This window comes from Nannospalax galili, unplaced genomic scaffold, assembly GCF_000622305.1.
Source record: "Nannospalax galili isolate Female #2095 unplaced genomic scaffold, S.galili_v1.0 scaffold218, whole genome shotgun sequence".
NCBI classification, from domain to species: domain Eukaryota; kingdom Metazoa; phylum Chordata; class Mammalia; order Rodentia; family Spalacidae; genus Nannospalax; species Nannospalax galili.
Window position 1 is genome coordinate 4,274,009 of NW_008343207.1, and position 27,537 is coordinate 4,301,545.

The 27,537-nt window shown below is 42.9% G+C and overlaps 1 protein-coding gene across 3 annotated transcripts in view; it reads right to left on the minus strand.

Moving 5' to 3' along the window:
• Positions 1 to 18,027, minus strand: part of Anapc7 (anaphase promoting complex subunit 7) — a 29,317-nt gene extending 11,290 nt beyond the window's left edge. For 2 of the 3 annotated variants that reach the window (XM_008839390.2, XM_029566602.1), the window contains exons 1-6: positions 17,832 to 18,027; positions 12,829 to 13,015; positions 11,164 to 11,283; positions 4,819 to 4,930; positions 4,093 to 4,246; positions 1,138 to 1,280 (exon numbers count right to left, since the gene is read on the minus strand). In XM_008839390.2, the coding sequence (XP_008837612.1) occupies positions 1,138 to 1,280; positions 4,093 to 4,246; positions 4,819 to 4,930; positions 11,164 to 11,283; positions 12,829 to 13,015; positions 17,832 to 17,932 (817 nt within the window). In that variant the 5' untranslated portion in view covers positions 17,933 to 18,027. Of the gene's footprint in view, positions 1 to 1,137; positions 1,281 to 4,092; positions 4,247 to 4,818; positions 4,931 to 11,163; positions 11,284 to 12,828; positions 13,016 to 16,947; positions 17,184 to 17,831 lie in introns of all 3 variants that reach the window. The other variant, XM_008839391.3, reaches the window with a different exon arrangement.
• Between the last annotated feature and the right edge of the window lie 9,510 nt (positions 18,028 to 27,537).

A 27,537-nucleotide genomic window follows, 5' to 3' on the forward strand; every position in this document is an offset into this window, starting at 1 on the left:
TCTTTCTAGATCTGTTCCCTCATTTGAAAACTTAGGAGATCACCTTCATACTAAGTCATCTTAGTTTGTCTGAGACAGGGTCTTACTATGTAACTCAAGCTGGCCTTGAACTCATGGTCTATCTGCCTCAGTCTCCCGAGTGTTGGAATTACAGTTGTTTCCTACTACATTCAGCTTAGTCATTCTCTTAAGGATTTTGAAGACTGCTTATTATCCCAAGGCACATTTTTCTGATGGCTTTCTTTGGGTGTTTACTGGTAATATCAGCCTCTTCATCTAATCTTATTTCCCAGTGTTCCTGGGCAGTCTCTACTCATCACTGGGCACCCAACAGCCAGCCCCTGGAATTAACTGTGCCTTATTCCTTCAACTGCAAGCTGCTGGTTTTTCTGTTGTTTGTCACAATGCTTTTGTGTTTTTTTGGGTTTTTTTTTTTTTTGGTCTTTTTGAAACAGGGTCTCCCTGTAGCCCCACCTGGCCTAGAACTCAGAGTTCCTGAGTCTGCCTCCCAAGTGCTGGGACTAAAGGTGTGTGCCACCACGCCTGGCTTGTTTGCCATAATGCCTTAACCACCTTACTTCTTTTTTAGTACCTGCTCCCCTACTCCTTCAAAATGTACGAAGGACAGGGTAAAACTAAAGTCCTTAAAAGGATGTTATGATTCTGCATATGCCATCAGTCAGCCACATCATAAACATATAATTTGTAAGAAGGTGCCATTATGTCCCTCAAAAGAAAAAAAGTTAAGTAATGGTCTGTAAGGAGATAACACTTGAATCCAAGCAAAATCACCACTCAAAATGGAATTACCTAAGTGTTAGAGACGTGTCAAGACAGGGAAAAAAGAAAAAAAAGAGATTACTTAAGTAAGTCTTACAAAATCTTCCTTGAAAAACAGTATCAGAGCTGGGCACCATGGCAGCAGAGGTGGAGGTAGAGGCAAACATTCAAAGCCAGTTTACACAGCAAGCTCAAGGGTAGCCTGGGCTCCATGAGATGCTGTATCAAAAAAACAAAACAACAAAAGAAAACTCCAAAAGAAGAAAACAGTACCAGGAGTTAATGCCCCAATTTCTACCTGTCTTCTCTTAACTGCCCCTGTATGGCCACATGTCTACTGACCTGAGGAGGACTCACCTTTTATCAGATAAGGATCCAACATCTGTGCCTGTTCAAACTTGAGGACGGAGTTTTTATTATCTCCAGCTCTGAAGTACAGATCTGCCAAGCTTCCAAGCAGGTCCACGTTATCCCGCAATAAGGACTTTTTCTCTAGTGAACTTAAAAAAGATGTCAAATATTTTTAACCTTACAATTTATTTTACATTTGTTTTAAATCCTTAAATCTGGATGAGCGTATAGATATGTTTTTCTGTATGTATAAAAAATTTCCCCCCAGGCTGTAGAAATGGCTCAGTGGTTAAGAGCACTGACTGCTCTTGTAGAGGACCGGGGTTCGATTCCCAACACCCACATGGCAGCTACGAACCATCCTTAACTCCAGTTCCAGGGGAATCCAAAGCCCTCTTCTGATCTCCGCGGCACTGCACAACACAGGTGCACTCACATACATGCAGGCAATACACTCATACACATAAAATAAAAAACTAAAATAAAAATATATGTCCCCCCACAAAAAAACAGTTTTTTGTTGTTGTACTTTAAGTTTTTTTTGGTTTTTTTTTTTTGAGACAAGGTCTTGCTGTGTAACCAGGCTGGCCTTGAACTTATGATCCTCCTGGTCTCATCCTCCCAAGTCCAGGGATTTATACACGGGTTTGACCACTCCCAGCTATAATAACAACAACAACAATAATAAACTTACATCTACACCTACACACAAAAAAAATATAAAAAATTTTTAAACATTTTATTATTTTATTTCTTGACAGGGTCTCCCTAGTTCCAGCCCACCTGGAATTCACTATGTAGACCAGGCTGGCCTCAATCTCACAAGAGATCCACCAGCCTCTGCCTTCCAAGGGCTGGGATTAAAGGCATGCACCACCACACATTATTTTTATTTTATGTGTATAAGTGTATGGCCTTGCACATATGTAAGTGCACCCATGCTGTACAATGCCTGTGGTCAGAAAAGGGTGTCGGATCCCCTGGAACTGGAGTTACAGACAGTTGTTAGGTGCCATGTGGGTGCTCAGAATTGAACCTAGGTCCTCTGCAAGAGCAGTCAGTGCTCTTAACACTAAGCAACCTCACCAGCTCCAATTTAAAAAAAAATTTTTTAAGGGGGCCAGACATGGTGGTACACACCTTTAATCCCAGCATTTGGGAGGCAGAAGTAGGCAAATCTCTGTGGGTTCAAGGCCAGTCTGGTCTACATAATGAGTTCCAGGCCAGCTGGGGCTGCAGGGAGATCATGTCTCCAAAAGCCCCCGCCCCCCAATTTTGTTTTAATTAACTTCAGATGGGTTGGAGAGTTGGCTCAGTGGTTGGGAACACTGGTTGCTTTTGCAGAAGACCCAGGTTCGATTTCCAGCATAGACATGGCAGCTATCAACTGTCCAAAACTCTAATTCCAGGGAATTCAACTCCCTCTTTTGACCTCCATGGGCACTGCACAACCCAGGTGCCCCTACCTACATGCAGGCAATACACTCATATACATAATAAATAAATAAATAAACAAACAAACAAACAAACAAAATTAACTATGAAGACTGAATTTTCTTACCTGAGCGTATGCTCTTTAAATATGTAGACTAAAGCAGATATAACTATTTAGAAAGAATTTTCTGGTTATGTTTCTTTTAGGCAGGGTCTCACTCTGCAGTGCTAACTGGCTTGGAACTCACTATGTAGACCAGGCTGGCCTTCAATTCACTGAGATTTACCTTCCACTGCCTTTAGAGTGCTAGGATAAAAGGTGTGTGCCACCAAGCTCAACTGGTTATGGGTTGTTTTCTTGTTTGTTTGTTTGGTCTTTTTCTTTAGTCAGGTATGGGTGTTTTTTTTTGTTTTGTTTTGTCTTTTTGAGACAGGGTCTCCTTGTAGCCCCACAGCTGTCCTGGAACTCACTACGTAGACCAGGCTAGCCTCGAAGTCACAAAGATCCGCCTGCCTCTGCCTCCCAAGTGCTGGGATTAAAGGCATGCGCCACCACGCCCAGTCAGTTATGGTTTTTTTTTTTTTTTTTTTTTTTTTTGGGTCTTTTTGAGACAGGGTCTCCCTGTAGCCCCAGCTGTCCTGGAACTCACTATGTAGACCAGGCTGGCCTTGAACTCACAGAGATCCACCTGCCTCTGCCTCCCAAGTGCTGGGACTAAAGGCGTGCGCCACCATGCCCGGCCAGTTATGGTTTTTAAGAGCCCAACAACACATGGTTTTGAAAACTCTAGTTGCAAGGAGGCATCCTATTATCAGGTGCTAAGTAAACAACACTTCTGACAAAACCAAAGAGATTTTTTTTCAGGTGTGAATATGACATACAACAGCAGTCTGCCCTTTAAGGATGACCACCTTTATTTACATGTACAAAGTAGAACTCAGTATAGCCATACATTTTTACAGGTTCCAACAGTTCATCACATTTGCAATCATTTAGTCCATTAAAAAACTAACAGCTTGGGGCTGGAGAGATGGCTTGGCGGTTAAGAACACTGGTTGTTCTTGCAGAAGACCCAGGTTCGAATCCAAGCACCCACATGGCAGCTAATAACTGTCCATAACTCCAGTCCCAGGGGATCAGCCTCTTCCAACCTCCGCGGGCACTGCATGACACCGGTGCACTTACCTACAAGCAGGCGATATACACATAAAATAAAAATTAAAAAAAAAAACTAACAGCCCAGGGGCTGGAGAGATGGCTCAGCGGTTAAGAACACTGACTTCTTGCAGAAGACCCGGGTTCAAATCCCAGCACCCACACGGCAGCTTACAAATGTCCATAACTCCAGTTCCAGGGGATCTGACAGTCTCTCTGCAGGCATCGCACAACACAGGTGCACTTATCTACATACAGGCAATACATGCATACACATAAAATAAAAATAATAAAAATATTTTTAAAAAGATCTTATCTCAAATCTCACCCTCTACCCCAAACAATCACCGAATTAACATTGTGGCTCTCACCAGATGGTATTGATTGCTCTTGAGTTGTCACCAGAGTGTACAAAAGCATATGCTTTGATCCACACAGAGAGCCAGTCCAGGTTGGGCACAGTCTGGATCACATTCATTGTCATTGATGCCACCTCTGCACCCTTGACAGAAAGGGATAACAAACCTAACCCAACAGAAAACAAGAGAAAGGTGAGACAGTGTCCCTTCTCATAGTGCAAGAAATAAGCTGCAGTTACCTCTCCCTAGTCTAAGCAGGTTGCTTATGACCCTCCCTCTTTTCCTCTCTCCCTCCTTCAATATGACAGAAAAATTTTCTCCCTCCCTTTCTTTCGTGCCAGTAACTGAAACCAGAGCCTCAAGCATGCTAAGCTTGTGTTCTATCACTGAGCTATACTGCAACCCAAAATATTTCTACATTTTGAATAAATGATAATGCAGGGAATTTTTTTCTAAACCTTTACTAGGGACTAGAGAGATGGTTCAGTAGTTAATAATGTATACTGTAGTTAAGTGTGTGTACTGCTCTTAGACAAGACCCAAGTTTGGTTTCCAGAATCAACAACTACCTATAACTCCAGGCCCACCCATGTACACTTACCCATAATCAAATCAAAACAACAAAGCACAGCCAAGATTACTGTGAATTCTAGGTACCACCTAGTCTAATGCATACCCATAACTGAGAACTACTATCTTAGCAAACACTCCAAGAAACAGGAAGAAAGTGTTCTATACCTAGAATAGCATCAAGGGCCAATGGGCATTGCCGCAGGACCTCCTTATAGCTGGTGACTGAGGGGCGCTCCTGACCAGCCTTCTTGTACAGGTTTGCCAGTATCATGTTTATCTGCATATACAAAACCAAATGATAGTAAGGCAAGCATATTTTCAAAGAAAGTATCTTACCATGAACAAACTTATTTTTTTTACCAACTACTATTCTACTGAAAAAATAAACTACCCATAACCCTGTGCAAAAAAAGACCTATCCCACCTCAAAACAAATAAATTACTACTATTCTTGCCTTTCCTAGGTCCTCCCATCCCTAAAAAGGAAGTCATGTTACTCTCTCAATAATTCTTAATAACTAGACCAAAGATAATGCCTCTGGAAAAGAGAGTAACATTGACTTGAGAAATGTTCCAGAATTTTCTTGCTCTTAAAATGAAGATAAAGTACCCCAAAAAGTGCTTAAGCTGACATATTTTAAAAAATATTTTATTTTTATTTTATGTATATTTGTGTATATGTCTTTGCCTGCATGCATGTGAGTGCACCCATGTCATGCAATGCTGCGGAGGTCAGAAGAGCGTTTTGGATTCCCCTGGAACTGGAGTTAAGGATGGTTCGCAGTTGCCATGTGGTGCTGGGAATTGAACCCGGGTCCTCTGCAAGAGCAGTCAGTGTTCTTAACCGCTGAGCCATCTCTCCAGCCCCCAAGCTGATATATTTCAAATTCAACATTAGGGTATAAAAAAGTATGGAAATGTTTTCCTTTTTTTTTTTGGTCTTTTTGAGACAGTGTCTCCCTATAGCCCCAGCTTGCCTGGAACTCACTATGTAGACCAGGCTAGCCTTGAACTCAGGAGATTCAACTGCTTCTGCCTCTTGAGTGCTGGGATTAAAGACATGTGCCACCACGCCCAGCCTGTTTTTATTTTTTCTTTTTGAGATAGGGTCTCCCTGCAGCCCCAGCTAGCCTAGAACTCGCTATGTAGACTAGGCTGGCATCGAACTCAAGAGATCCACCTGCCTCTGCCTCCTGAGTGCTGGGACCAAAGATGTGCGCCACCACACCCAGCCTATTTTCCTTTTTTAAAAAAAAAAAAAAAAAAGATTTATTTTTAAGTGTGTATTAGAGGCTAGGAACCAACTCTGGACCTCTGAAAGACCAGCAAGAGCTGCTAACTGCTAAGTCATCCCTCCAGTACCTGTTTTGTTTGCTGAGACAGGGTCTAATGTACCCAGGCTGGCCTCAAACTCATTATGTAGCAGAGGGTATCTTAAACTGCTAATCCTCCTATCTTAACCTCGGAAATGCAGGGGTGACAGGCATGCACCACCACATTCAGCTATTTGTTTATGAAACAGATCTTATTTAGTGGTTCAGGCTGGTCTGAAACTATGTATCCCGGTTAGCCTTAACTCATGGCAATCCTTCTGCCTTAGTCTTCCATGTGCTGGGATTACAGGCATGAGCTGCCATGCCCATCTTCTTGGAATGTTTAACATAGCTAGTTAAGAAGGAGCAAATGAATTTCCCCAAAAAGGAAATGACACATAATAAGTAACACTTGGTTTCTGACAATTAGACTAGTGCCTAGAATTTGGCTTATCTAACACTCAAAAACTTTGACCCATCAGTACTGACTCATTAAAGTAATATAAAAAAAATCAAACTCAGAGCTGGATGTGGTCATGCACCTTTAGTCCCAGTACTCAAGAGGAAGAGGCACACAGATCTCTGTGAGATCAAGTCCAGTCTGGTCTTCATAGCGAGCTGCAGGCCAGCAGGGACTACAAGGAACTCTGTCTCAAAAAACAAAAAAAAAACAAAAAACAAAAAAAAAACCAAGAGACTGGAGAGATGACTCAACAGTTAAGAGCACTGGCTGCTCAAGCAAAGGACCTGGGTTTGGTTCCCAGCACTCATATGATGGCTAATAGCCATCCAAAAATCCAGTTCCAGGGGATCTGATGCCCTCTTCTGTCCTCTGTGGGCACTGCATGACACAGGTACACTTACATACACGCAGGCAAAACACTCATACACAAAAATAAAACGAAACAAAATGAGGGGCTGGAGATGGCTGGGGGGTTAAGAGCACTGGCTGCTCTTATAGAGGACTTAGGTTTGGTTCCAGCACCCACATGGCAGCTAACAAGCATCTGCAACTCATGTTCCAGGGGATCCACCACCTCTTCTGCCTTCTGTGGATACTGCCCTACACCAGTGCACTTAAATATACGTAGACAAAACACTCATACAGATAAAAGAAAATAAATTTTTAACTAAAAGATCAAAACATTACAGTATCAGTTATGGCTAGTCTGGCTAGCCAACTTGCTCTGGAGATTTGTTTCTATGCTTCCCCAATGGTGGGCTTGTAGGCCAGCTGCCATGCCTACCCAGCTTTCTGCGTATCTGAACTCAGGCCTTCACACTTGGCACAACAAATGCTTTATCTACCAAGAATCCCCCACCCCCAATACTTGACCATCATTTTGACATTTCTGATCTTTTTGAGACAGGGTCTCCTTGTAGCCTCAGCTAGCTTGATATGTAGACCAGGATGGCCTTGAGCTCACAGAGATCTACCTGTCTCTGCCTCCCACTATGCCTGGCTCCAAGTTTTCTTTTGTGTGTGTATTTTTGAGACAGGGTCTCTCTGTAACCCCAGCTAGCCTGGAGCTCACTACATAGAACAGGCTGGCCTTGAACTCATAGAGATCTGCCTGCCTCTGCCTCCTGAGTGCTGGGATTAAAGGCATATACCACCATACACAGCTCCAATTCTTCTTTAAAAAGAATATTACTGCTGGGCGTGGTGGCGCATGCCTTTAATCCCAGCACTCGGGAGGCAGAGGCAGGTGGATCTCTGTGAGTTTGAGGCCAGCCTGGTCTAAATAATGAGTTCCCCGACAGCTGGGGCTACAAGGAGACCCTGTCTCAAAAAGACCAAAAAAAAAAAAAAAGAACATTACTTGGAAAATTTCAGAGCTGTGATCTTCAGTTCCTAAAAACTGTGTAAGAAATTGTCTGCTGGTATGTCTGTTTAACCTTAAAAGTTGGAGATTTACCAAGACACAACAATCTACTCCTGGAATTTTCCTTTAAATATGGAGAAATGTGTGGCACCATTTACCATATACTATCAGATGTTCGGTTAGATATAATCTAACTCACATAGACTAAGAAGCCAGTTACTCCCTAAAGGACAAGAAAAACTTTAAATATAGTATATTCATTTTTTGAGGCATGTGTTTATTTGCTCCTGGTTACAGTTCTTCTGCATAAAGGATATGCACTCCTAACAAATACTTAGTCCCTCTTGGGATGATGGTTGTAAGCTTCAAGTATTGGGATTCCAGAAAGCTGAGTTTCTTTACCATTATGCATTTTCTAGAAATATCCTCCAAACATCCACAAGTCATTAAGAAGAAATTTTTATAGGTATCTGTAATAAGACATAGCATCATTCAAAGTTTATAATCAAACTGAGTACAGCAGTAGACACTCTATATATACAAAAAATTATTTTTAAGGCAAGTGAAGACTTCCAGAGGACACTACAACACAACTTTATGTCACCCAAACTAATGAGACAGTTAGTCTATAATATACTTCCAAGTTGTGCTGGAAGGCTTCAGCTGTCAACTTCACACACTTGGAAAGAGAGAACTTCAACTCTGTTGAGATTGGCCTGTGGCCATGTCTGTGAGGTATTTTCTTGATTATTGAGTGATATGGGAAGGCCCATCCCATTATGGGTGGTGCCACCTATGGGCAGGTAGTCCTGGGTTATATAAGAAAGCACGCCAGCCGTGCCTGGTAGTGCACACCTTTAATCCCAACACCTGTCTCAAAAAGACCAAAAAAAAAAAAAAAAAAAAAAAAAAAAAAAAAGGAAAGAAAGCATGCCAAGAACAAGCCAGAAGAGCAAGTCAGTAAGCAGCAGCAGTCTTCCACACTCCATGCTTCAGTTCCTGTCTCCAGGTTTCTGCCTTGAGTTCCTGTCCTGGCTTCCCTCAAAGACAAACTATGATTGAGACCTGTTAGCCAAATAAACCCTTTCCTCCCCAAGCTACTTTTAGTTAGAATGTTTTATTACAGCAACGGACAGCAAACTAGGACACAAGTGTTTTTATATATATGTTTATATTTTATTTATTTAATTTTACCTATTTATTTTTTTGTCTTTTTGAAGCAGGGTCTCCCGTAGCCCCAGCTGTCCTGGAACTATGTAGAACAGGCTGGCCTTAAACTCACAGAGATCCACCTGCCTCTGCCTCCCAAGTGCTGGGACTACAGGCGTGCGCCACCACGCCCGACTTACTTTGTTCTTTTTTTGGTTTTATTGAGACAGGGTCTCCCTGTAGTCCCAGCTGTCCTGGAACTCACTATGTAGACCAGGCTAGCCTTGAACTCACAGAGATCCACCTGCCTCTGCCTCCCAAGTGCTGGGATTAAAGGTGTGCACTACCATGCCTGGCTTTATTTATTTTTATGTATTTATCTCAATTTTATTTGTATGAAGTGTTTTGCCTACACATGTTATGCAATGCCTGTAAAGGTCAGAAGGCAGCACTGGAACTGGAGTTAGAGATGGTTATTAGCAACCATGTGGGTGCTGGGAATTGAACTCTGGTCCTCTGCAAGAGCATTCAGTGCTCTTAACCGCCTGGCAATCAGCCCATTTTATTTGCTATGTGTATGAATGTTCTGCCTGCATGTATAATGCCCACAGAGGGCAGAAGGTGTCAGATCCCTTGAAACTGGAGTTAGAGATGGTTGTGAGCTACCAAATGGGTGCAGGGAACCAAACCTGGGCTTTCTGTAAGAGAAGCAAGTATGCTTAACCACTGAATCATTTCTCTAGTTCACAGAGTTTTTTTAAGTATTTTATTTACTATTTTTATTTTACGTGTATTAATGTATTGCCTGCATGTAAGTAAGTGCACCCCTGTCATGCAATGCCTGCCTGCAGCAGACAGAAGAAACTGTTGGATCCCTTGGAACTGGAAGTATGGGCAGTTGCTAGCTGCCATGTGGGTGCTGGGATTCAAACCCAGGTCTTCTACATGCTCTTAACTGCTAAGCCATCTCTCCAGCACTGGAAAAACTAGTTTTAAAGCTCAGAAAACAGAGCTGGGGTAGAAGAACCATTGGTATATTAGGAAATTAGGGAGTTTGAGGCCCCCTGGGTCAATCAACACTAGCCCCCCTTTCTCACCCACCAAAACCCAAGCAACTCAATAAGTACTTCCTCAATATGATCAATATGAAGAGACAGGTTCTCATCAAGTTTGGTCACTTTTATAATTCAATAATATTTGAATGAAGTACTAACTAAAATACACCTACAGTTTATACTCCTTATCTTTTTTTTTTTTTTAAATGTGTTTGGGTGTTTTGCCTGCACGTATGTGAGTGCACCCATGTTGTGCAGTGCCATGGAGGTCAGAAGAGGGCTTTGGATTTCCCTGGAACAGTTCATAGCCGCCATGTGGGTGCTGGGAATCGAACCCAGGTCCTCTGTAAGAGCAGTTAGTGCTCTTAACCGATGAACCATATTTATTATTTTTATTTTATGTGCATATGTGTATTGCCTGCATATATTTAAGTGCACCCATGTCATGCAATACCCTCGGAGAACAGAAGAGGCCATCAGATCCCTTGGAACTAGAGTTATGGATAGTTCCTAGCTGCCACGTGGGTGCTAGAATTTGAACCTGGGTCTTCTGCAAGAACAGTGTTCTTCACTGCTGAGCCATCTCTCCGGACCCTATATTCCTTACCTTTAAAAAAAGAGTGTATGTATGTGTGTACTAATGTGCATGCAGGTGGGCCTAGTTGTTAGTGGTGCAGGCCTATAATCTCCATTACTTGGACAAGCTGGGGCAGGAGGTTTCAAAGTTCAAGGTCTGCCTGGGCTACAGAGTTCAAAGCCAGCATAAGTAATTAAATGAGACTACACCTCCAAATTAAAAAATTTTTTAAAAAGGCCTGGCTTGGGCTTGCCTAGCATGTCGGAGACCCTGGGTTGAACCCCCAGTACCACAAAACAAAAACCAAAGAATATTTTGTTGTTGCTGTTGTTTGAGACAGGTTGCAGAAGCTCACCTTGAACTCCTGATATTCCTGCCTCCACCTCCCAAGTATATGTGTGTGTCACCATACCTGGCTGAATTCTCAAGGTTTCTGAAGGAAGTCAATCATCTATCTGTCTGAACCCCAACTTCACCAGGAGAGAAGAATCAGAGCCACGGAGAAATGTTCAGATAAGACTTCCCGAAGCATAGAAAACATGGAAGGAAATAGGGTTGAGAGGGCTGAAGAAAAGAGAAATTCAACTTGCTTTGGGAGTTCTTTGTCTTGAAGGGATCCCATCAAGGATAGCAATGGCTTCTTTGTCTTGTTTCAGCATTGTATAACACTCAGCCATTTTATATTTCACTTCAATTTCAGACGGAAGACACTGGGACACAATGAAAACACTTCTTCAAAACATGAACTCTTCAATGTAGCAGTTCTTCAAAATGCTAAGCATAAGTAATCCCATGACCCAACAATTCTGCTCCTAGATATACAATCAAGAGACCCTATCTCAAAAAATATACAATCAGGAGCTAGAGAAATGTCTCAGCAGTTAACAGCACTAGCTGTTCTTCTGGAGCACCTGGGTTCAGTTTCTAGCACCCACATGCCAGCTACTAACTGTCTATAACTCCAGTTCCAGGGGATCGGATGCCCTCTTCTGACCTCCATGGGCACTGCATGACATGGGAGCACTTACATACACGCAGGTAATATACTTACACATAAAGCAAATAAATTTAAAAAAAATACACACACACACACACAAAATCAAGAAATATAGCCTTTAATCCCAGCACTTGGGAGGCAGAGGCAGGTGAATCTTTGTGAGTTCGAGACCAGCCTGGTGTACAGAGCAAGTTCCAGGCCAGCTGGGGCTACAGGGAGACTCTGTCTAAAAAATAGGGGGCCGGAGAGATGGCTCAGCGGTTAAGAACACTCATTCTTGCAGAAGACCCGGGTTTAAATCCCAGCACCCACATGGCAGCTAACAACTGTCTGTAACTCCAGTTCTAGAGGATCCGACAGCCTCTTCTGTCCTCCTCGGGCATTGCACAACACAGGTGTACTTACCTACACGCAGGCAATACACACATACACATAAAATAAAAATAATAAATATGAAAAAAATACAAAAAATAAATAAAGCCGTTGATTGCCCCCAAGATAAAACTGTCACTACTGCACCAATGTCGTATGCTCTGCTGGTCATTGATGTGGTTATTAGGCTTTAGAGCTGGAGGCCAGGCGTGGTAGCACACGCCTATTTGTAATCTCAGCACTTGGGAGGCAGACAGGTGGATCTTTGTGAGTTTGAGGCCAGCCTAGACTACATAGTGAGTTCTAGGACAGCTGGGGCTACAAGGAGACCCTGTCTCAAAAAAAAAAATCCCACAAATTCACATTTAGTCTTTAATTTTTATATGTATGAATGCAAAACCAGCATTTTGGAGGCAGAGATAGGTGGATTTCTGTGAGATGGAAGCCAGCCTGGTCTACACAGTGAGTTCCAGGACAGCTGGGGCTACAGGGAGACCCTGTCGGAAAAAAGACCAAAAAATTAAAATAAAATTAAAAAAGAAATATACAGCCAAGAGAGCCTATCTCCAAAACAAAACCCCTAACCCCCCCAAAAAAAGATAAAAAACTGAAAACAGGCTGACAAAAAAAACCTAGACACAAATGTTCACAGCAGCATTATTCATGGCAAGAGGCAGAAGCAATCAAATGGCCATCAGCCAATATATAGGTGGGCAAAATGTAGCATATTTATTCCATGGAATATTACTTGGTAATAACAAGGAATGAAGAACTGACTCATTCTATAATAGATCAACTATTACTGGAAACAAAAACTTAGCTCTTTTCTTTTTCTCAAAACAACAAAAATCAACAATAAGAAAAACACAGTTCTATCTTCAATTACCTGACTTTGTGGAGTAGATGCAGAATTTCCAGTTGAAGGTCGCACTTTTGAAGTTTTACTTAGGGCTTTCTTCTGCTGTAAAGCCATGGTATACTTACTCACAGCATTACGGTATTCCTTATCATGAAAGAGAGAGTCTGCATGATACACCAAAAGCTGGTACTTCTGAGATGGGGAAAACAGCTCACTAGAACACAAAGAACAAATCCTACAAAGGTTATTTTTTTTTCAATTTTTATTTTATGTGTATGCATGTATTGCCTGCATGTAGTTAAGTCCACCCCTGTCGTGCCATACCATGCCCACGGAGGTCAGAAGAGGCTGTTGGATCCCCAGGGACTAGAGTTACAAACAGTTAACTGCCATGTAGGTGCTAGGATGTGAACCCGGGTCTTCTGGAAGAACAGCCAGTTAGTGCTCTTAACTGCTGAACCATCTCTCTAGCCCTACAAAGGTTATTTTTAAGTGTCAGAATGAGCCCCCCAATGTTCATCTAAGCCTAACACAAAGCTTTGCTATCACATTAGCTTACAAAAACGTTGATGTACCTCAAGTGCTAGTGTCTAAAATGAGAGGCAGAACATCTCAACTCTATACAAATACATAAGGTCAACACATCTAGGACACTGCCTTACCTAAATCTGTTTTCATGTTCTTGCTCTTTTGTTTGGTTTTTGCGATAAGGTCTTTCTGTTCCAGCTGATCTGCAACTCTATACTTTGACTAGGCTGGTCTCAGTCTCACAGAGAGATGCTTGCCTCTGCCTCCCGAGTGCTGGGATTAAAGGCTTGCACCCCGCCCCCATACCTGGCTCCTATTACTTTCATTTTGATTATTAGTGCTCTGCCTTCACATACGCATGTGTGCCATGTGGGGACAGAGCCCAAAGAGGCCAGGAGAGGGCATTGAATCCCCTGGAACTGGAGATTCAGACTGGCTAATAAAGCAACCATGTGGGTGCTGGGAACTGAACCTGAGTCCTCTGGAAGAACAGCCAGTGCTCTTAACTGCTGAACCATCTCTCTAGCCCCTTTTGGGAGGCTTTTTGAGACAAGGTCTCACTCTGGAGCCAATGCAGCCTTGAATTACAGAAATCCTCCTGCCTCTGTCTCCCAAGAGAAGGAATTATAGACCTAAGCCACCACGCCTGGTTCAATAAGACCTCTTAAGTTAACACTGTTACATATCCACCTACGCTCTCCTAGGTTATGGAAGATTTGAACGATGATACTGACAAAGGAGAGCAATCACAAAGGGCTGAGACTAGAAACAAGAAACTTCACAGCTTTGAATTCTTTTTAGGAAAAGACAGAACAAAAACAAGATCAGAAGGACCTGAAAACTTCAAATACTGAAGAAAAATGTCAGTATGAGAAGAGATAGCTGAAAAGACAGTGAAAAAGAACAACTAGACTAAAAGCTTCTGTTTAATTTCACATATTAAAACAAACTTTAGCCAGGCATGGTGGCATACGCCTTTAGTCCCAGCACTCAGGAGACAGAGGCAGGTGGATTTCTGTGAGTTCAAGGCCAGCCTGGTCTACTGTATACAGCAGTTCAAGGTTACCCTGGGCTACAAGAAACCTTGTCTCAAAAATAAACAAGCAGCTGGGCATGGTGTCCCACACCTTTAATCCAAGACAGAGGCAGGTGGATCTCTGTGAGTTCCAGGCCAGCTGGGGCTACAGAGAGCCCTGTCTCAAAGACATTCCCCCGCAAAGAAAAATCAATGTATAAGGCACCACAAATTAGTGCTTGCCAGAGGAAGAGAAATTAGGAAGCAATTACTAACAGATATGGAATTTCTTTCTTTATTGAGACAGAGTCTCCCTAGGGAGCCCTTGCTGACCTTGAACTTAGAGAGATCTACTTGCCTGTGCCTCCTGGAATACTGGGAAGAAACATTTGTGCCATTGCACCCAGTTTCTTCTTTTTTATTTTTAAAGATTTTAAAAAATGTTTGTTATTATCTTTGTGTATGAGTGTATTGCTTGCATATACATAAGAGCACCCATGCCATGCAATGCCCAAGGAGGTTAGAAGAAGACATAGGATTCCCCTGGAACTGGAGTTATAGACAGTTGTTAGCTGCCATGTGGGGGCTTGGAATTGAACTCAGGTCCTCTGTAAGAGCAGCCAGTGCTCTTAACTGCTGAGCCATCTCTCCAGCCCCTATTTTTTAAAGATTTTATTCTTGTGTATGTGCTTGCACAGTATGTATGTATGTGAGTGGTGTCCCTGAAGCCAAGGCCATCAAATCTCCCCAAGCTAGAGTTACAGGTGGTTGTAAGCCACCCAAAGTGGGTGCTGGGAACCAAACTTGAGACCTCAGGAAGAGAAAAAAATATATATATATATATTGTCAGGGGAAGGGGTGGTGTCTTTTTGAGACAGGGTCATCCTGCAGCCCCAGATGGCCTGGAACCATGTAGACCAGGCTGGTTTGAACTCAGAGATCCCTCCCAAGTTCTGGGAGTGCCAGGGCATTACACACTCTCTCCAGTCCCTGAACATGGAATTTCTTTTGGAATGAAAATGTACTAGAATTAGTGATGTTTGCACAGCTTTATGAACACACTAAAACATAACTGTCCTCCTTAAAAAGGTGTCTCCTGTGCTTTGTGAATTATACCTTAAAACTTTTAAAAAAAATTTTATTTTTATTTTTTGTATGTATGCATGTATTGCCTGCATGTAGGTAAGGGCACCTCTGCAATGCCTGCGGAGGTCAGAAGAGGCTGTCAGATCCCCTGGGACTGGAGTTATGGACAGGTGTTAGCTGCCATGTGGGTGCTGGGATTTGAACCCAGGTCTTCTGCAAGAACAACGAGTGTTCTTAACCACTGAGCCATCTCTCCAGTCCCATGAGAATTATAGCTTTAAAATTTTTTTCTTAAAAAAGGCTGGGATGTAGCTCAGTAGAACACTTGCTTAGAATATGTGAGGCCCTAGACTTCATCTTTAGCATCACTCTGAAAGGCACAGTTCAAAGGACTTGGAATTTCCTGAGGCTGGGAATGTAGCTCAGATAGTGTCTACCTAGCATACACAAGACACAGGGTTGGATTCTAGCACCATAAGAAACAACAACAAAAACTTTCCAGCTTTGAGATTCTGGCAAATAAGCACTTGATACTTGAAGAAGATATTGCTTCACCTATAAAGCAGTGAGATACTTATATATTGTAATACATTTGCCTTTCACTGATATGTATATGTATCTCTAGAATGATACATGAAAAACTTGTTACTTCTAGAGAAGAAAAATGGTAGAGTGGAAGCTCAAAATTCAGGGAGCTGTCAATTTACATACCCCTTTCTCTGTTTTGTTTCACTTTTTGACACAGAGTCTCAGTGTAGCTGAGACTGGCCTTGAACTCTGATCTTTCTACCTCCAAATGCTGGAATTATAAACCTGTTACTACCACATTCAACTTGCTTGAATGATTTTTGGTTTTTGGGTTCTGGAGATAGAAGCCCAAGGACTCATACAAATTGGACAAGCACTCTGCCACTGAGCTACATCCTCAGCCTTGTTTGAAATTTTTTTTTAATAACAGATTTCAAAATATAAAAGATAAAGGTCAGTACTTAAATCCCTCCTGCCAACCTAACTTAGTATAAAAAAATATAGACTACTTAAATTTAGTCTAGCCAGAGAAGCAAACTGCTTCAAACTGTCCTGAAACATCTACAAGACCCAAGAGTAATGACTAGGACATTAATCCCCAATAGAGGAAACTGTTGTTTGAAATGATCACTCAAATCTAGCTGAAAGGTTCCAGAATAAACATTAAAATGGTAAACATTAAAATGATGCACTTCAGTAATGAGGTCCAAAGCACACAAATGGAAGTCAAATAGGAATAGTGAATGAACTGCAGGCCCCTCACAGACCTCTGCTGTCTGACCTGGATCAGCTCCAGATCAGGCCAAGTGCAAATGGGTGCACACCTGAGGACAAGATTCCACTGTAATATCATTTGGAGACACTAGATTTGGGAGTTAGAATGGAAACTATCCCCAGGCAGAGATGACCAGGATCCAAATATCCTGGCTCCTCTATGCAGTACATGTGTGAACTTGGTCAAGGTATTTCATCTCCCTGGGGGTATATACCTTTCCTCAGCACATTTAATAAGCTCAAGAGTGCTTCCCACATACAGGAACTGGACTTCTTCAACTGGTGACAAGAGTAATGCAGAAAATCAAAATAGTAGTGACAGACAATTCTGATGGTCAGAGGTGGTCTATTTAAGGAGGCTCCTGAAGTAGGAGGCAGGTGAGATGAGGACGCCAAGCAGCAGGAGCAGGAGGTCACAGGCCTGGAGAACTGGCTTCTGCATTCAAGTTAACTGGAAACACAACCAGAGAGATTGGCGCACAGTGAACACTGGCAGGAAATAAAATCGCAGAAAAAAAGGAGGGCTAGATCTGCAAAGATCCTGGGCGCAATAGAGGGCTTTGAGCAGGAGGAGGCTTAGAATTGATCCTGTGCTTCACCTAAGACTCTATAAACTGGCCTGTAAACGGAGCTCAGTGGGCAGGGCTTGCTTAGCATGCATGAAGCCTTGGCTGGGTTCTGGATTCCATATCCAGCACCACCCACACCAAGCATGTTAATTCCAGCATCTGAGAGGTTTAGGCAGGAAGATCAGTACAAGATCATCCTAGGCTACAAAGTGAGTTCGACACCAGTCCGGGCTACATGGGGCCCTGTTTCAAAATAACACAATACAAAACTCAATAACTGAGCGCTGCTCCACCCTGCCAGGGGTGTCCACGGTTCCGAGTGTTTGCAGGGGGAGAACGACCCTCGCTCGACATGGGCGGGACCGCCGCCTGTACGATGGGGCCAAAGCACGAAAGCCTGGGGTCTGAGTGACAGCAAGGAGACGGCGTGGCTGGAGGAGGCAGGATGGCCCCCAAGCCGCTGCCTCCCAGATCTCCACTCTGCATCCGCGAGGGGAGGGCCCCGCCGCCCGCGCCCCGGCCCAACTCACGGGTTGTTATTACTCATTGTCAACAGCAAGCTGCTAAGCAGCCTCACGTTGGAGTGCAGCCCCGCGGCCGCCATGTCTCGCACGTGGTCTATCACATTCATCCTGCCTAGGGAGATCGCGGCCCAGGAGCAGCAACCACACCGACAGCCGGCAGATGATCCAGAGGGAAGGTTCCAAAATGGCGACGACTCTGAGGTCCTTCGGGGCCATATGTGGCACCGCCCCCGAGGATATAGGTGACTACGGAAGTGCCTGAACAAAAAGAAGTTCACTGGAGGCCAACGGCAAGACTGCAGCAAAGGCAGCCCAGGAGCAATCCTTGCTCTGATGAAATAAAACCAGTTTGAAGACTTTAAGCCTCCCAGAAGCTAGTAAGAAATGTAGAGGAGTCTGTCACAAAGAAAGTGAAAATGGCAGAGGCAGAAAACCTTGGCAGCTAAAATTAAAATTTTGGATCAGGCGCCGAAGGCGGACTTTTTTTGAACCACGCATACGCGCCAGGCTGAAGTTGCCACGCCCCTTCTGTAGGTGTTCCGTGTTCCTGTCATGATTTGATTGCTTGGGGCAAGGCATAGTTTACTGTGTAAAGTGACCCCCCTAGATACAAGAGTGAGCTGCTATCTGTAATAACCCCGCAGTTTCAAATAACCCGTTACAAACTCGTATTGGATGCTCACAAACCAAACCATAAAGTTTAGTCCCTCAAGGGCTGGAGAGACTGCTCAGCAGTTAAAACCACTTACGGCTCTTGCAGAGGACCCAAGTTTGGTTCCCAGCACCCACATTGAGTGGCACGCACCCGCCTGTCATTGTGGCTGCAGGGGAATCCAATGCCCTCGTCTGGCCTCCACAGATACCCATGTGCCTTTTATTTAAAAATAAATAAAATATTTTAATTATTCTGTCTTTGCCAGGGAAGAAACTGAAATTTAAACAAAAATGTTGAAGAAATTGAAGCTGGGGTATGGCAAGATGACTCAGCAGGTAAGGACACTTTCATCAAGCCTGGACACTTAAGTTCAATTCCTGTTTCTCACATGGTAGAAGGAAAGAACTGAGTCCCAAAAGTTGTCCTCTAATCTCTGATAAGTAAATTAAGTGAATCGGAGAAAGCACCAGGACACAGACAAGAACTCCAGCGCGCGCGGGGGGGTGGGGGGGGTGGGGTAGAATTTATTGGCAGAGAAAACGCACGGGATAGTCCCCAATTTGGAATGAAGAAGCTGTCAGTTTACAGACTGTTGGCTGGGGGCTTTTATAGGGGGCTAGGGAGTGCGGAAGGTGGGAAAAATTCCGAGCAGAGGGGTCAGGATCTTGTCAGGAAGAAGCAGTTTCTGCTGAGACAGTCTGTTACATCAACCAGGTCTTGGGTCATGAGATTAAGGGGGTCTACTCATTGTGAAACTTATCAGGGGGAAGCAGCTTGTACTGAGACAGCTCTTATATCAGTGGGTCTGGGGTGTAGGGGCCTTAAGGGGGTCTACAGGATGTGAAACTTATAAGGGGGAAGCAGCTTGTATTGAGACAGCTCTTATATTAGTGGGTCTGGGGTACAGGGGCCTGTTTATCTTCTAAGATTATCTGGGAAACAGCATTGTGCTGAGACAGCTCTAAATTCAGCTGCCTGGCCAGTTCCTGTTTCACAGGGGGCCTCAGGCCCTGTATCATGAGGCTTTGCTGCTCTGGGGAAGGGTCATTTACAGACCTGGACTCTAACAATCTCCACACCTGTTCAGTGGCACACAAAGAGTGGCAATTGTGAATGGGAACATTTCCCTGTATTTGTTCTCCAATTGCTTATTATTGGTATATAGAAAGGCTACTGATTTTTGTAGATTGATTCTATAACCTGCCACTATACTGAAAGTGTTGATCAGTTCTAGGAGTTTTCCAGTGGAACTTTTGGGATTTCTTAGGTATAGTATCATATCATCTGCAAAAAGGGATAGTTATACCTCTTCTTTTCCAATTAGTACTCCTTTAATTTCCTTCTGTCTTATTACTCTTTGCTAGAGTGTTTCAAGCACCATGTTGAAAAGGAGTGGAGATAGTGGACATCCTTGTCTAGTTCCTGATTTTAATGGGAATGCTTCCAGTTTTTCTCCATGTAGAATGATGTTGATCGCTTCTTGGCCTTTTGGCTAAGATCAAATATAGAATGTTGGCAGTGAGTTTGTCATATATAGCTTTAATTATGTTGAGGTATGTTCCCTCCAGTCCAATTAACGCTAGGAGTTTGAACGTAAATGCATGCAGAATTTTGTCAAAAGCCTTTTCTGCATCTATTGAGATGACGATGTGGTTTTTGTCTTTGAGTCCATTTAAATGATTAATGACATTTATTGACTTGTGTATATTGAACCATCCCTGCATCTCTGGAATAAAGTGAACTTGATCATGGTGAATGATATTTTTGATGTGTGTCTGTATGCGGATTGCAAGTATTTTGCTGTGAAATTTTGCATCTATGTTCATTAAGAAGGATATGGGCCTAGGCTTTTTATAGTTGAGAGGCTTTGTATTATTGTTTCGATTTCCTTATATGTTATGTGTCTGCTTAAACTGTTGATCTCTTCTTGGTTTAACTTTGGTGGTTCCCATGATTTTAGATATCCATCCATTTCTTTTAGCTTTTCAAATTCAGTAGACTATAGGTTTTTAAAATATTCCCTTATAATGGTCTGGATCTTTGGGGTGTCTGTTGTGATGTTTTCTCTTTCATCTCTGATTTTGTTTATTTGGATTTGCTCTTTCTTTCTTTTGGTTAACTGGGCTGGGGTTTGTCTATCTTGTTTAGCTTTCCAAAGAACCAGTTCTTAGATTCATTGATTCTTTGTATTGTTTTCTTTGTTTCTATTTCATTAATTTCTGCTCTGGTTTTTGTTATTTCTTCTCTTCTGATGGGTTTGGGTTTCCTTTGTTCTTACCTTTCCAGCATCTTGAGTTGCAGTGTTAGGTGATTTATTTGGGCTCTTTCTAATTTTTTAATGTAGGCACTCAGAGCTATAAACTTCCCTCGTAGGAGTACTTTTTTTTTTTTTTTTTTGGTCTTTTTGAGACAGGGTCTCCCTGTAGCCCCAGCTGTCCTGGAACTCACTATGTAGACCAGGCTGGCCTTGAACTCACAGAGATCTGCCTGCCTCTGCCTCCTGAGTACTAGGATTAAAGGTGTGCACCACCACACCTGGACTTTTTTAAAAAAATATTTTATGTGTATGAGTGTATTGCCTGCATGTATGTGAGTGCACCTGTGTCATGCAATGCTGCATTGTGCTGTGGAGGTCAGAAGAGGACTTCAGATTCCCCTGGAACTGGAGTTAAGGACAGTTCATAGCCTCCATGTGGGTGCTGGGAATCGAACCCAGGTCCTCTGGAAGACCAGTCAGTGCTCTTATCCGCTGAGCCATCTCTCCAGCCCCAGGAGTAATTTTGAAGTGTCCCAGAAGTTGTGTTGTGTTTTCGTTGAATTCCAGGAATTCTTTTCTTTCTTTCTTAATTTCTCCTTTGACCCACTCATTGTTTAGGAGTGTTGTTTAATCGCCATGAGTTTGTGTAGTGATTGCTGAGACCACAGTACACAGGTGGAGGTCAGAACTCTGCCCTCTCAGGCATTCAGGTTCTTAAATGGTGGACTTCAAATGAGACTTTCTGACTTGAAAATACCTGTGATTACACAGTGGCCAAATATATTGGATGGAAACTTAAATGCATACAAGGGCCAGCTAAGTACTTGAAACTCAGGGCTGTCAGATCCCCTGGAACTGGAGGTAAGGATGGGTGTTACCTGCCATATGAGGCCTTGGAACCAGACTCAGGTCCTCTGGTATAGCAGTAAATGATCTTAACCTCTTAGCCACCTCTCCAGCTCCAGCACTTTTTAATTTTTATTTGCTTCCATGTATGTAAGTGCAACATGTGTGTGCAATGCTCATGGAAGCCAGAAGAGGTATCAGATACCCTGGAGCCCTCCCTCCCCCCTCATCTTTTTGAGGCAGGGTCATCCTGTAACTCCAGCTGGCCTGGAACTTGAAGGAGAGTGCCCCTCAGACCTCCTCCCTGTCCTCTGAGAAAAAGCTGCCCTCCACCTGACTCTGGAAATACCCTCCATTTTTCAAACCCTTTCCTGGTATCTGTTTATGATTTCTATGGAAATGGTCTGGGGCAGAAGAGAGAGAGAATGTTCTGCCCCAGGTAAGCTAGCCAATGGCAGTATACCTGATTCATCTGTGTATGGTTTCTATGGGAATAATCTGGGGCAGAAGAGAAAGAACTTTCTGCCCCAGCTAAAACAGCCAATGGCTATTTAGGTAAAGTCTGGAAATCAGCCCTAGATTGTTCCAATCATTTCCTGGTTATTCTGTGTATAGTTTCTACGGACATCCCCTGCTTTGTGGTTTTTGTGGTTTTTCTGCTTAAAAGCCCTGTGTTTTCACTGCTCAGGGTGACTGTGTCCCCAACCAGGGCTGGCTCCAATAAAGCGCTCCTTTTTACTGAGACTCAGCGTTGGAGAGGTCAATTTAAGGAATTTTACGACTCCGAACAAACTCACTATGTGAGTTCCGCCCACCTTTGCCTCCTGAGTAAAGGTGTGTGCCACCACACCCAGCCAGCCTCTCTTTTTTAGCCAGTATCTTCATATATTTACTTGCAGTCTTTAAGACAAATGCTTACATAAAAAGCTGAAGACCCCTCCCCACCCACCACCCACACCACTCCCTTCCCTTCTCCACTCTTCAGAGGCCAACACTCTGGAGAGTTGGTCTGTATCCTTCTGATGCATCTCAAAAACACATGTGTATTCATATCAATATAAACATGTGTATTCATATCGATATAAACTGAGTTTCATGAAGGAAATTTTAAGTTTACAGAAAATCATGGTACTATATGCATCATTCTGCAACTTGAGTCTCCCCCCTATACTTCTAGCATCTTTCCATTCATACACATGGAGCTCATTTGCTGCATTTTACAGATGCCTGCATAGTTGTCCACCTAAGAGTTCCTCATTCCATTCTCAACAGGCATTTCAGTTCTTTCTCATATTTGGCTACTCTAAATTAAGTCACAGTAAATTTCCTGGCATCTACCTGAGTATAAATACTCATGAGAATTGCTAAGTATTTTCAAATGCTGCAAGGAATGTTTTCCTACTCCCAAGGTCATAACCTTGCATTTTTATATTTCTGCTTTCAATCTCCATATATTTTACTTCTACTACTGTGTATAGTTCGTGCTGTGTTCTCTTCCCTCCTCATGAGAACAATTTACTTCCAAACATAGTCTTGGTGTTCTCCTAACACCATTCCTTTTAGTCTGGATTCTGTAATGCATAGGTATCTTTCTGGAATCTTTGCAGTTCTTTTGACTCTACACAAGTTTTATATTACTGTAAATGATCATGAAAATTGTTTCTTCTTTCTAATACACTGGTAAAGATCTCCAGATCTCTGCTGACAACATTAACAGACCTGTTGTCCACTCTCAATTTTAGATGAGTCTGTTGTGGGTTTTTCTTATTGCACTGACTTTTAATCATCCAAATGTCTTTCTCTTCAGGATGAATTCTCTGGTGTCTATGACATTTTAGCATTGGTGAAAAGTTCACCACATTTTTAGTGCTTAGCCTCAGAATGATCGAATGATGCACCATGAGGTATAACTTCTTAATGAACACATTCCCATACTGAACCTATTCATAGGTTTTTAATGAGTATGGATTTTTTGGTGTCTAATATGGTGTGACTTCTGACTGAAAGCCTTTCCACACTCACTACACTGATAAGGCTTTTTACCTGTGTATATTCTCAAATGCAGGGCCAGGGTTGAGAACTGAGAAAAGGTTTTCCCACATTCATTACAACCATAGGGTTTCCCACCTGTGTGGCTCCTCACACGCACTGTTAGAGATGAACTCTGAGAGAAGGCTTTCCCACATACATTGCATTCGTAAGGTTAATCACCTGGATGAATTCTCATGTGCACAATAACTGATGTTCGTTGAGAGAAGGCTTTTCCACATTCATTACATTCATAGGGTTTCTCTCCAGTGTGAATGTTTTGATGCTTTATGAGATACTTTTTCTGGCCAAAAGTTGTTCCACACTCATTACACTTAAAGGGTTTCTCACCAATATGGATTTTCTCATGCTCAGTAAGGTTTGATTTTCCACTAAAAGGTTTTCCCACCCTCCTTACATATGAAGGGCTTCTCTCCTGTGTGAGTTCTCTGATGTCTCATGAGGTCTGACTTCTGAATGAAAGCTTTCCCACAATCTTTGCACTCAAAAGGTTTCTCTCCAGTGTGAATTTTCTGATGGGTAAGCAGGTTTTCTTTCTGGCTAAAGGACTTTCCACAATCATTACATTCAAAAAGCTTCTCTCCAGTATGGGTGTTCTGATGTTTAATGACATACTACTTTTGGCTAAAGGCTTTTCCACATTCGTTACATTCAAAATGTTTCTCTCTATTATGAAAATGCTTGTGTTCTGTGAGATTTGATTTGTGGCTAAAGAGTTTCCCACATACTTTACAGGCATAGGGGTTTCCCCGACTCAAAATTCTTTGCTGATTGAGGTGTGACATCTGAATGGAAGTTTTACAACATTCACAAGGTTTGTCTCCAGTATGAAAGTTTTGATGAATGAGGGTTTACACTTGGCTGAGGATATTTCCACATTTCTTACAGCTCTAAGGCTTCTGTGTCTGATGTCTCAAATGCAGTAAGGGACAAAGTCTGAGAGAAAGTTTTACCTTCTCAGTACAAATATTTCTCTCTAGTATAACTTTTCTAATAGCTAATGACACTTTGCAATGTTCACTTGTTTCTCTCCAGGATGAATTTTCTGCTGTTAGAGATCTGTCATCTAGCTAAAAGTTTTTCAATATTCCTTAGAAACCCAGGGCTTCCTCTCAGCATGGCTTCTATGCTCAATGAGATGGGACATGTGAGGAAATGCCTCCCTACATTTGGCAAACTCATAGGCTTTTCTTCTAGTATGAGTGTTCTGATACCAAATGAGGCAGTTTCTAAGCCGCAGGCGTTTCTGCACTGGTTTCTACTTGCAAGGAATTATAACCATAAGGACTAAGCTACGGTAGAGGATTTCCAAACAGTTGATTCTTTCTTATACAACTTCCTTCCTGTTTAAGTATAAATTATGTTTTGAACTCAAAATTTCAAAAAAGGTTGTCTTTCAAGAATGAAATCTGTTTTGAAGAAAGTAGCTTTTATCCTTGGTCTATACTTTGAGATGGATTCAACTGGCCTCCCAAATCTTGATGTTGCTCTATGTACTTGTCATTTTCTCAGCTTCTTAACCCCGTGCCGTGGCCCCAGAGATCCAGAACCTTCCCCATCCAACTCCAGGGCCGACCAACACAGACATCCAGATCCCACCAACTACTTTGGCACCACGTGGACCCCAAGGCCACACTGACCCATGGACAAAGACCAAAATGTCCCCAGCCTCTCTTTTTTAAAAAAATATTTCCACTTTTTTTTTTGGTTTTTTTTTAAGACAGGGTCTCCCTGTAGCCTCAGCTGTCCTGGAACTATGTGGACCAGGCTGGCCTTGAACTCACAGAGATCTGCCTGTCTCTGCCTCCCAAGTGCTGGGATTAAAGGCGTGCACCATGCCTGGCTTATATTTTTACTTTTTTATGTGTATGAGTGCATTGCCTGCATGTATGTAAGTACACCCATGTTGTACAATGCCTGCAGAGGCAAAAAGAGGGTGTCGGATCACTTGGAACTGGAGTTAAGGACATTTGTTAGTCACCATGTGGGTGCTGGGAACCAAATCCAGGTCTCTGCAAGAGTAGCCAGACCTCTTAACAGCTGAGCCATCTCTCCAGTCCCTGCCCCTCAGCCCCCCACCGCTTTTTTTTTTTTTTAAAGACAGGGTCCCTGTAGCCCCAGCTGGCCTGGAACTTGCCATGTAGACCAGGCTGGCCTCAATCTCACAGAGATTAACCTGCTTCTGCCTCCTGAATGCTGGGACTAAAGGCATGTGCCACCACAGCTTGCCAGCAGCCCCTCTTTTTTTCTTTCTTTTTTTTTTGAATTTTTTAAGTCCATTGAGTCCAATTTGTGTTGCCCAATACTCTCAGGTATGGGTCCATTCCCTGGAACTTGATACACCTGCCAAGGGTCACACCTTTAAAGAAAACTGACTCTTCCCAGCAGCTATTAATTGCCAATAGCATCTTAGCTATGGATGTCATTCTGCCCACCTCCCCCTACATGCTGGGATTTTGTCAGGCTTGAGCTTCTGCAGATCTTGTATATACTATCACAGCTGGTGAGTTCATATGTGCAACTGCCCTATTGTGTCTTGAAAACAGTATCATAGTCATCCACTGCCTCTAGCTCTTACAATCTTTCTACCCACTCTACTACAAAGATCCCTGAGCTTTGTGGTGAGGGGTTAGAGATGTCCCATTTAGGACTAAGCATTCTGCAGTCTCATTCTCTGTGTGTTGACCAGTTGAGAGTCTTTATTTTTCAAGCTCTGTGGCTCACAACTCTGATCCCAGCCCTTTGGAGAAGAAGGCAGGAGGATCAGGAGTTCAAGGCCAGCCTGGACTACATGAGACCCTGTCTTAAAAACTGAAGTGGGCTGGGCATGGTGGTGCATGCCTTTAATCCTAGCACTTGGGAGGCAGAGGCAGGCAGATCTTTCTGAGTTTGAGGCCAGCCTGGTCTACATAGTGAGTTCCAGGACAGCTGGGGCTACAGGAGACCCTGTCTCAAAAAGACAAAAAATAAATAAATAAATAAACAAATAAACAAACAAATAAATAGAACAAAAACGGAAGTCAGGGGGACCTCAAGAGATGGCTTAGCAGTTAAAAGCACTGGCTGCTCTTACAGAAGACTGGGTTTGAATCCCAGTACCCACATGGCAGCTAACAACTGTCTGTAACTACTCCAGTTCCAGGAGATCTGATGCCCTGTTCTGTTCTTCATGGGCATTTTATGACACGGGTGTACTTACATACATGCAGGCAATACACACATACATATAAAATTTAAAAAAAACCTGAAAGAAGGGCTAGAGAGATGACTCAGTGGTTAAGAGCACTGACTGCTCTTGCAGAGGACCTGGGTTCGATTCCCAGCTCCCACATGGCAGCTACGAACCGGCCTTAACTCCAGTTCCAGGGGAATCTGAAGCCCTCTTCTGAGCTCTGCAGCATTGCATGACACGGGTACACTCACATATGTGCAGGCAATACACTCATACACATAAAATAATAAAGTATTTTTTTAAAAAAACTGAAAGAGGGGCCAGGAATGGTAGTGATGGTGTACCCCTTTAATCCCAGTATTCAGGAGGCAGAGGCAGGCGAACCTCTGTGAATTCAGGCCAACCTGATCTACATAGTGAGTTCCAGACCACCTAGAGCTACAGGGAGACCCTGTCTCAACAAATAAACAACAACAACAAAACCCAAGTTGTTCTTAGTGTGTGTTGGGCAACCACAGTATGTAGTACATTCAGAATACTGCCGGACATACAGTAATTACTATATAAATGTCTGCTATGATATTTTTTTCTATATTTGAGATATTTCATAATTAAAATGACATCTGATCAGATATAGTAACACGTGCCAAGAGGTGGGATGGGGGCTGGAGAGATGGCTCAGCAGTTAAGAGCACTGGCTGCTTTTGCAGAGGTCCCAGGTTCAGTTCCCAGC